General features: G+C 34.2%; 1 protein-coding gene across 4 annotated transcripts in view; it reads right to left on the minus strand.

Annotated features, from left to right (window-relative positions):
- ZNF583 (zinc finger protein 583) overlaps positions 1–10,125 on the minus strand; it is a 62,128-nt gene continuing 52,003 nt past the window's right edge. For all 4 annotated transcript variants that reach the window (XM_008588118.1, XM_008588117.1, XM_008588116.1 and 1 more), the window contains one exon: positions 1–2,468. In XM_008588118.1, the coding sequence (XP_008586340.1) occupies positions 997–2,468 (1,472 nt within the window). In that variant the 3' untranslated portion in view covers positions 1–996. The remainder of the gene's footprint in view (positions 2,469–10,125) is intronic.

Genomic DNA, 10,125 nt, shown 5'->3' on the forward strand with positions numbered 1-10,125 from the left:
TTCATTGGTTACTGATCATTTCAAGTTTTCTGCCTTTTTTTAAAAAATTCTATTTTGTCTTTGTTTACATGTAAATGATGGATACATCTCAGTAAATTCTATCTTATTAAAAATATGGCTTCTTAGAACTGCTGAATATCTAATGAAGTAGTTTTCTTACCAATTGTCATATATCTATGTATTTATACTGAAATAGAAGCCACCATCTTACCCTGTATCTTGGAATCTAATGTCAATCATATTATATTAGACATCCTCATCACCTACCTTTAGAACAATCACTAGTCTTCCTAATAAAATAATCTTTACAATCTCCAAGTCCTGAGCTGCTGCTTCTCTTTTTATTTCTCAAATGACCATGGCTGAGATGATCAGCTCTTCTTTGTATACCATAGTATCTTTTTATTTTACATTAATGTTTCAGTTATTATTTTATGCTAGGCACTCTGCTGAGCAATTTACATGCATTATTTCATTTAATTATCCTATTAACTTCTGAGGTAGTATCATTATTATTCCCATAACACAAATAGACTGAAGCACACCAAGGACAAAATGCTCCACCAACATTAGAGGATTAGAAAGTGGAAGAGCAAGGATTGGATCAACCCACCTCTATTTGATGCTGAAATACAAGTTAATTCTGGATAACTATCCAGAGAATAAGATGGACACTGACATGAGACAGGGCTTTGAAAGGTAGTCTGGAATCAGGGCTGGGGGATGAGGGGGTGGTCTTTTAGATTATTTTGAGGAATGTGTGTTTTAACCTAAGAACTACAGGATACCACCAAGAGATTTTAATGAGAGAAATGATAGAATCAAACATTTTTAAATGCAAATTTGGCTGCAATGTGGACAACTTATAGAGGCAATGGTGAAAGCAGGGAGACCAATTAGAAAGCTATCTCTGTATTCCATGTCAAATAGATTAATGTGTATTGGATAAGGATGATGAAATGGAAATGTTTTAACGGGGTCAGGTTCCAGACATATTTAGGAGATAAAACCTACAGATCTTGGCAACTGATTGGATGTGGAGGGTGAAGGAGAGGAAAGAGTCAAGAATGACTCCATAGTATGAATTCTCTCATGATGAGCAAGGTGTGCACGCTGCCTGAAAGATTTCCTGCAATCTTTACATTCATAGGGTCTCTCTCCAGTATGAATTCTCTGATGTAGAGTAAGAGATCCACTATAGCTAAAGGCTTTTCCACAAACATTACATTCATAAGGTTTCTCACCAGTATGAATTCTCTGATGTTGAGCAAGGCCTGCATTCTGGCTAAATGTTTTCCTACATTCTTTACACATATAGGGTTTTTCTCCAGTATGACTTCTCTGATGTTGTGCAAGTGATGAACTATTGCTAAAGGCTTTCCCACATTCAATACATTCATAGGGTTTCTCTCCAGTATGAACCCTCTGATGTTGATCAAGGTATGCGATCTGGCTGAAGGCTTTCCTACATACTTTGCATTCATAAGGTTTTTCTCCAGTATGAACTCTCTGATGTTGGGCAAGGTGTGCATACTGGCTGAAGGCTTTCCTACATTCTTTACATTCATAGGGTCTTTCTCCAGTATGAATTCTCTGATGTACAATTAGGTATCCACGATGGCTAAAGGCTTTCCCACACACATTACATACATAAGGTTTCTCTCCTGTATGAATTCTCTGATGCTGGGCAAGAAATGAACCATTACTAAAGGCCTTTCCACATTCGATACATTCAAAAGGTCTCTCCCCAGTATGAACTCTCTGATGTTGAGTCAGGTGTGCAATCTGACTGAAGGCTTTTTTACATTCTTTACACTGATAAGGTTTCTCTCCAGTATGAACTCTCTGATGTTGAGCAAGGTGTGCATTCTGGCTGAAGGCTTTCCTACATTCTTTACATTCATAGGGTTTCTCCCCAGTATGTATTCTTTTATGTTGAGCTAGGTTTGCACTCTGGCTGAAGGTTTTCCCACATTCAACACATGCATAGGGCTTCTCTCCAGTATGAATTCTCTGATGAAGTGTAAGGGATGAGCTCTGGTTGAAAACTTTCTCACATTCATTACATTTCAAAAGCTTCTTTTCTACATAGACTTTCTTATGTTTCTTTTCAACAGATTTTTTTCGGTAAGTTCTCTTTTGTGGCTCATGCTTATGTACTCTTTCTTTGGTGGGAAAACTCTTTTGTTTATCAAGTATTGCATCCTGATGAAATGCTTGCCAGGACTTATATTCATTACTTTGATCTTCAGGGAGGATTTCTTTATGAGTGATGATCAATTGACTAGAATGTACTTCCTGACTTCCCAACTGGTTCTTAAACCAGTCCTCACTTTCATATTCTTCCAAACCTGGGCAGACAAGGCGATAATTACTATGGTTTCTTGCCATTGTCACTTTTTTGGATAATTCTTCATAAATATCTTGCTTTGATGAAAATTCACTGCTTTTGAATGCATACTCCCAATCTAAAAGATATCGAGAAAACAAATGTCTTTTGTATTTATTCATTAGAAGAAAAGAAACTTCTAACACAAAATAGATGAGTAAAATACATAAGTTCAAGGAATTAAGAGTTCTTAATGCAGTCTAAAAAGTATGAGATTATAAAGAATGAGAACTTAAAAGTTGGCCAAGTAAATAAATTAGCCAGTAAGGTAAATATAAAAAAAAACTAGATTATCTAAAAGCACAATCATCATTTTATATCTAACAGTCTTCAATACCTTTCCTCTCTTGCCATAAGGATGTTATCCTGCATTCAAGCTATGTTAAAGCATTCAAGCCAATTTTACAATGTCAATAATGTCACTAAAAAACCTCCATTGGATCCCCAGATCTAAAGACACATGAGGCAGCCTCAGAATGTACATGAAGCTCTATGGTTGTTCATGAGTCTATGGTTAAACTTTTGCAGTTAGAAAAACATCTTCCTGAAACTCATTTTCTATGTAAAAAATTCCAACCAAATGCAAATTTCCAATTGATCCCTGAAGCTAAGATGCCTTCATATAAAAGTAATTTTGTATCAAACTGTTTGCTTTTATTAATGCAAATTTCCAATTGGTCCCTGAAGCTAAGATGCCTTCATATAAAAGTAATTTTGTATCAAACTGTTTGCTTTTATTAACCTAGCACAGGCCTTAATTTGCCTTCTCCTTTCCAGCCCCAAATCAGATCATCTCATTCTTCTGCTCAAGACTTTCAAGTGGTTTCTCACAGTTATAATAAAACCAAAATTCCTACCATGGTTTACAAAATTCTACATGATCTGGTACTCTCTGACTTTGTCTTCCACTAATCTCATGCTTGTGTACTCCACTTAAGCCATATGGGCACTCATTTCATTCCCACTTTAAGAACACTACACTTGCTGTTTCTCTACCTGGAAAGCACTTCCTCCAGATATTTGCTTGACCCATTCCCTCAACACACTTCTTCACTTGAGGTTCTGCTCATATATTACCTCATCAGTATAGCCTTCCCTGACCACTCAGTATAAAACATTACACTCTCATCATTCTCTGTCCTTCTGCTCTACAGTTTATAGCACTTAACTTATTTAACATTATATTACATGCTAACTTGCTCTCTATCCTGTCTAAAAAGTAAACTTTTCATGTTCAGGAATTATTTTTCACCCTTGAATACCCAGTGCCTAGAATAAACTGGGCCAATACATGGTGTTTAATATCTGTGGAATAAATAATGAAACAATAATACATGAAACATCACACTAATTCATCCTTTAATCAGAATGATCTGCTTGCATGAATGGGGTAAATGTCTGAAATGAAATGGAATGCTACCACTGAACTGGACATAAACAGAGCAATGAGATTTGATAGGAAAGAAAAATCTAAAGACAACATGCTCGAATTGAGGCTGCTAACTCCTGCTGCCCTGCTTCAATGATCTTCCAAACTCCACCCTCTCCTCTATACAAACAATTACAAATCACACTCATGAATGCTCCCTAAAATGTCAACATGAAGATGAAATCCTGAAGACTCATAGCTAGAGAAGTAATATAAAATGACTGGCTGGAAGCACTGAATCTAGTTAAACAGAACTAAGAATCAGAATTAAGATGATAATACTGTGATAAGAAAGTAAAAATGCAGATATAGTCATTCATAGTATTAATTCTCATTAGACCAAAAAGTTAAGAATGTGTATTATAATCACTACAGCCAGAATTCTCAAAGTTTAGAGTGCATCAGAATTACCTGGAGAACTTTTGAAAATACAGATTTCTGTGCCCCATGAAAAGAGTTTCTGATTAAGTAGTTCTGGGATGAAGGTTAAGAATCTGCACTTCTAATGAGCTCCCAGGTAATACTGCTAGCCTCAAGACCACATTTTGAGCAACACCACCCTACAGCAGCCACTGAAAACATAATGTGAAAAGGTATACCTAAAAAGCCAACAGATAAGTTAAAAAGAAATTCTAAAAAATATTCAAACAATCCAAAAGAAGATAGGAAAGGCTGAATAGAGCAACAAAAGTAAAAGAAAAAGCAAAGAGAACATAATAGAATGGAAGACCCAAATCTAATTATTTATATAATTTGAACTACATATTCAATTAAAAGGGAGAGTTTAAAAGAATGGATAAAAAAGGAAGACCCAATTATATGCTGTCTACACAAAACTCACATGAAATATAAAGGTAAAAGTAAACAGTAAATAGAGAAAGATTTAACATGCAGTGGAAGAAGGCTAGAGCAACTATATTCATATCAGATAAAACAGAATTCCAAACAAAGTATCATCAAAGATAAAGAGGGATATATCATAATGATGAAAGGGCCAATTTATCAGGAAGAAACAATAATCATTAATGTGTACACACTGTGCCTTAATATATATAAAACAAAAATTGACAATGTAAGTGAGAAATAGGCAATTCCATAATCATACTAGGTGATTTTAACATGCTGTGCTCAGTAACTGACAAAACTAGACGAAAATTAGTAAATACATACAGGATATCAACAGGATTAACTACCTTCACCTAGTTTATATTTATAGGACACAACACTGAACAACCGTACAATATGCTATTCAAGTGTACATGGTTTCTGACAAAACTAGACGAAAATTAGTAAATACATACAGGATATCAACAGGATTAACTACCTTCACCTAGCTTATATTTATAGGACACAACACTGAACAACCGTACAATATGCTATTCAAGTGTACATGGTTTTTTCAATAAGACAGACCATATACTGCACCATAAACCGAGTTGGAATAAATTTAAAAGTAGTTAAATCATAAAGAGTATGCTCTCTAACCTCAACAGAATTAAATTAAAGGTCACTAATGATGTCTAGTAAACTCCAAACATTTGGGAACTAAACAGTATATTTTTAGATAACTCATGGGTCAAAGAGTATTACAAGAGAAATTAGAAAATAATCTTGAATTGATTGATATTTTAATACAACATATCAAAACTTGTGAGAAACAGCTAAAACAGTACTTAAAGGAAAATCTATAGCTCTAAAATGCTTGTATTAGAAAAAAATTAAAAGTCTAAAAATCAACAATCTGAGGTGTCAACTCAAGAAGTGAGGGAAAAAACAAAATAAACCCAAGGAAAGTAGACAGAAACAAAGAAGCTAAGAAGAGAAATTAACAAAATAGAAAATAGAGACAATAAAGCCAAATGTATGTTCTTTGAAAAGATCACTGATCAAAAAGAGAAAAAGAATGCAATCAGCAACATCAGAACTGAAAGAGAAGTTATCATTACACATCCCACAGACATTAAAAAGATAAGAGAATATTATAAACAACTTATGTTAATAAATTACACATCTCAGATGGAATGCACAAATCCCTTGAAAGATACAGCCTAGCAAAGCTGATTCATGAAGAATTACATAACCTGAATAACCCTATCAATTAAATATATTAATATATATCAATTAAATATATATCAATTTATTATTATACATTTATGAATATAGTTTATATATTTATTTATAAATTTGTAAATAAATAAATTTACTATAATATATTTATTTATCACAGTTAATATATATCAATTAAAGCTGCTACATAAAAAACCAGGCACAGGGCCGGCCCGGTGGCTCACTCGGTTGAGTGCGGCGCTTGGGAGCACGGCGGCGCTCCCACTGAGGGTTTGGATCCCATATAGAGACCGGTCTACTCACTGGCTGAGTGCAGTGAGGGCGCGACACCGAGGGTTGCGATCCCGTTACCGGTCAGGGAAAAAAAAAAAAAACAACAGGCACAGATGTCTTTATTGGTGAATTCTATCAAACATTTAAGAAAGAAATAATACCATTCTATCCAAACTCTTTCAGAAAATAGAAGAGGATAAAATACTTCCCAACATGCTTTCATAAGGCCAGCATTATCTTGATAGTAAACATAAAGAAATCACAAGAAAGTAAACCTACAAACCAATGTAGCACATGAACATAAATGCAAAATCTTTCATAAAAGCAAATCGAATCCAGGAAAATATGAAAAGCACAATCTTTACTAAGTACAGTTTATCCCAGGAATGATTTAATATTTGAAACTCAATGTAATTCACCATATTAACAGATTAAAAAAGAAAAACCACATGATCATTTCAATAAACATAGAAATAGTAGTAGGCCCATTTATTATAAAAATTTTTGTCAAATCAGGAATAGAAAGAAACTTCTTCAGATTGATCAAGGGTATCTAAGAAAAACCTACAGCTTACATCAACTTAATGGTGAAAGGGAGAATATATTCCCCCTTAAAATTGAAACAACACAAGCATATCTGCTCTTACCCCTTCTATTCCACATTGTACAGGAGGTCCTATTCATTGCAAAAAGTCAAGAAAAAGAAGGCATAAGGATCAGAGAAGAAGAAATAAAAACTGCATTTGCAGATGGCAGGATTGTCTATGCAACAAATCCTCAGAAACCTGTAAAACAACTAGAATAACTATTACATGAATCTGGCAAGGTTATAAAATATAAAATTAATAAAAAAATAATCTACATTTTTGCACACCAGCAAAAAAACCATTGGAAAATGGAATTAAAAAATATTCTATTGGAACCTAAAAAAGAAAGAAAGACTCAGGGAAAAAAAATCTAAAAAACATAATCCCAATACACTGGATACTACAAAATATTCCTAAGAGAAATTTTTAAAGACTGTAATAAATGGCTTAATAAGTCATACTCATAAATTGGAAGACTCAATGATGTTAAGATGTCAATTCTTCCCCAATTGATGTACAGATTCAACATAATCCTAACCAAAATCAGTTTTCCTGTAGAAATTCTCAATGTCATACTAAAATTTATATGAAATGCAAATTATTAAAATAGTCAAAGCAATTTTGCAAATTGCACTAATATAAAAATTTACTTTGAAGCTACAGTAATCAAGATTGTGTGGTACTGGTGAAAGGACAGACATATAGATCAATATAGTCCACAACTAGACACATGTATATGTGGTCAACTGATTTTCAGCAAAGGTACCAAGGCAATACAATGCGGAAAGGAAAGTCTTTTTCAACAAAGGGTACTGGAGCAACTGTATATCCATACAGAAAAAAATGAACTTCAACATTTATCTAACACAAAACACAAAAATTAGCCCCAAATGGAACACAGGCCTAAATGTAAAAGCTAAAACAATAAAACTTCTAGAAGGAAACCTTTGTGACTTGGCAGTAGCAAGAATTTCTTAAATATGACATAAGAAGCACCAACCAAGAAAAATTAATAAACTTGACTTTACAAAAATTGAAAACTTTGGCTCCACCACAGACAGCAGTAGAAAAATAAAAAGGCAAGCCACAATTGGCATACATATATCCCAACACACATAAATGACAAAGAACTTTTTTAAGACTATAAACAGAACTCTTACAACTCAGTAGGACAAACAACCAAATAAAACATGGGCCAAAGATTTGAACAAACTCTTCATGAAAGATATATGCATGGCCAATATGCATATGAAAAGATTCTCAACCTTATTAGTTATCATAGAAGTGCATACTAAAACCACAATACAACATTGGAGTGACTAAAGTTAAAAATACTACAACAAAACCAAGATATGGTGAGGATGTGAAGTGACTGGAACTCTCATACACTGCTAGAGGGAACATGAAATGGTACAATCCCTTTGGAAAACTGTTTAGCAGTTTCTTACAAAGTTAAACATAAACCTATTACATGACTCAGTTCTTCCACTCTGAGGCATTTACCCAAGAGAAATGAAAACACATGTCCACACGAAGTCCTATATATGACAGCTTTGTAGCAGCTTTATTTATAATAACTAAAAAAATATAAATTTAGTTATTTATAATAACTGAAAACAACCCACATGTCCATCACCAGGTGAATGAATAAACATTTGAATGCATACTATTCAATGGAATACTATTCAGCAGTAAAAAGAATAATCTATTTATACATGCAACAATATGGATGAATTTCAGAATCATTATGCTGAGTGAAATAAGCCAGACATAACAGGATGCATACTATATGATTCCATTTAGTTTAGATGCACAAACTAATCTAAAATGACAAAGATCAGATTAGTGTACATTTGGAACTGGGAATGGAGAGAAGGATGGACTGCAAAGAGATACAAACAGTCTTTTGGGGTGATGGAAATGCTATGTTTCTTGACTGTGGTGATAATTTCATGGCCTTATGCAACTGTCAGAACTCATCAAATTGTACAATTTATGTGAATACAGTTTATGGAAATAATTATACGTAATTCCTTAATATAATACTATCTGGCCAAATACAATAAAACAATATGATCAAAATACAACAAGACCAGAAAACTCTCTTTCAAACCACTCTCAAGTAAAAGGTAAATTTTAAAAATGTGGATTATCGGGTCGGCCGGTGGCGCACTCGAGAGTGTGCCACTTGGGAGCGCGGTGGCGCTCCCGCCGAGGGTTCGGATCCCATGTGGAGACCGGTTCCCGCTCACTGGCTGAGCGCGGTGCGGGCGCAACACTGAGGGTTGCGATCCCATTGCTGATCCCCGGTACGGGCGTGACACCGAGGATTGCAATCCTGTTACCGGTCAGTAAAAAAGACAAAAAAGGAAAAAAAAAATGTGGATTATCTGGGAAACAGCAATAACAAAAACACTATAATCAGAATATATAGGAGACAGCTGAAAATAAACTCAGAGGAGAATTCATAGCTCTTAATAATCTAATTCAATAAGAGAGAATGAAATGAATAGGTTAAGCTATCACTTCAGCAATATGGAGAAGAACAAACTAAACAAGAGAACTGGAAGGAAAGAATCAGTAAAGAGAAAACCAAAAAACAGAGAATTAGAAAAGAGAAGAATGGTAACACTAATAGATAAATCCATAAACTGAGTCTTTAAAAACAAAGAGCTCCCCCAGATAGGTTGAGTTTTGTAGACCTGGCAGTGTCATTAGACAAGTTCTTTGTCATTATGTGTGTTGGGATATACGTATGTCAATTGTGGCTTGCCTTTTTATTTTTCTACTGCTGTCTGTGGTGGAGCCAAAGTGTTCAATTTTTGTAAAGTCCAATTTATGAGTAGCAACCTAATAAAGAAATTATTTTTAAAAAAATAGCTATATGGAGCTGGCTGGTTAGCTCAGTTGGTTAGAGCATGGTGCTGATAACACCAAGGTCCACAGTTCGATCCCTGTACAAATAAATAAATAAATAAATAAATAAATAAGATAAAAATAAAACAGAATAGCTGTACAAAATATGAGAAAATTGGAAACCATTATAGATATAACAAGAATATAATACACTTTGTTCAAATTCATGGAAATAAATCTGATAACCTAAATGAAAAGGATAATTAATTATCTAGGAAAATAAAAATGCATAAAATTTAACCAAAGACAGAAACTGTAGAGAGGCCATTTACCACAAAGGACACTGAGAAAGTTGACAAAGACCCACTTCCCCATAAAGGCCTCAGCATCAGGCTTTATCTCTCAAACTCTTAAGACCAGTGATCTCATTCATTCACACTGACATCTCTAAATCAGATGTTTTTTCTGAGCCTCTGTCTCCCAATCTAATCACAAGTTGCACCTCTTTACTTGGAAATCTCCCC

This window comes from Galeopterus variegatus, unplaced genomic scaffold (genome assembly GCF_000696425.1).
Source record: "Galeopterus variegatus unplaced genomic scaffold, G_variegatus-3.0.2 Scaffold4675, whole genome shotgun sequence".
Taxonomy (NCBI): domain Eukaryota; kingdom Metazoa; phylum Chordata; class Mammalia; order Dermoptera; family Cynocephalidae; genus Galeopterus; species Galeopterus variegatus.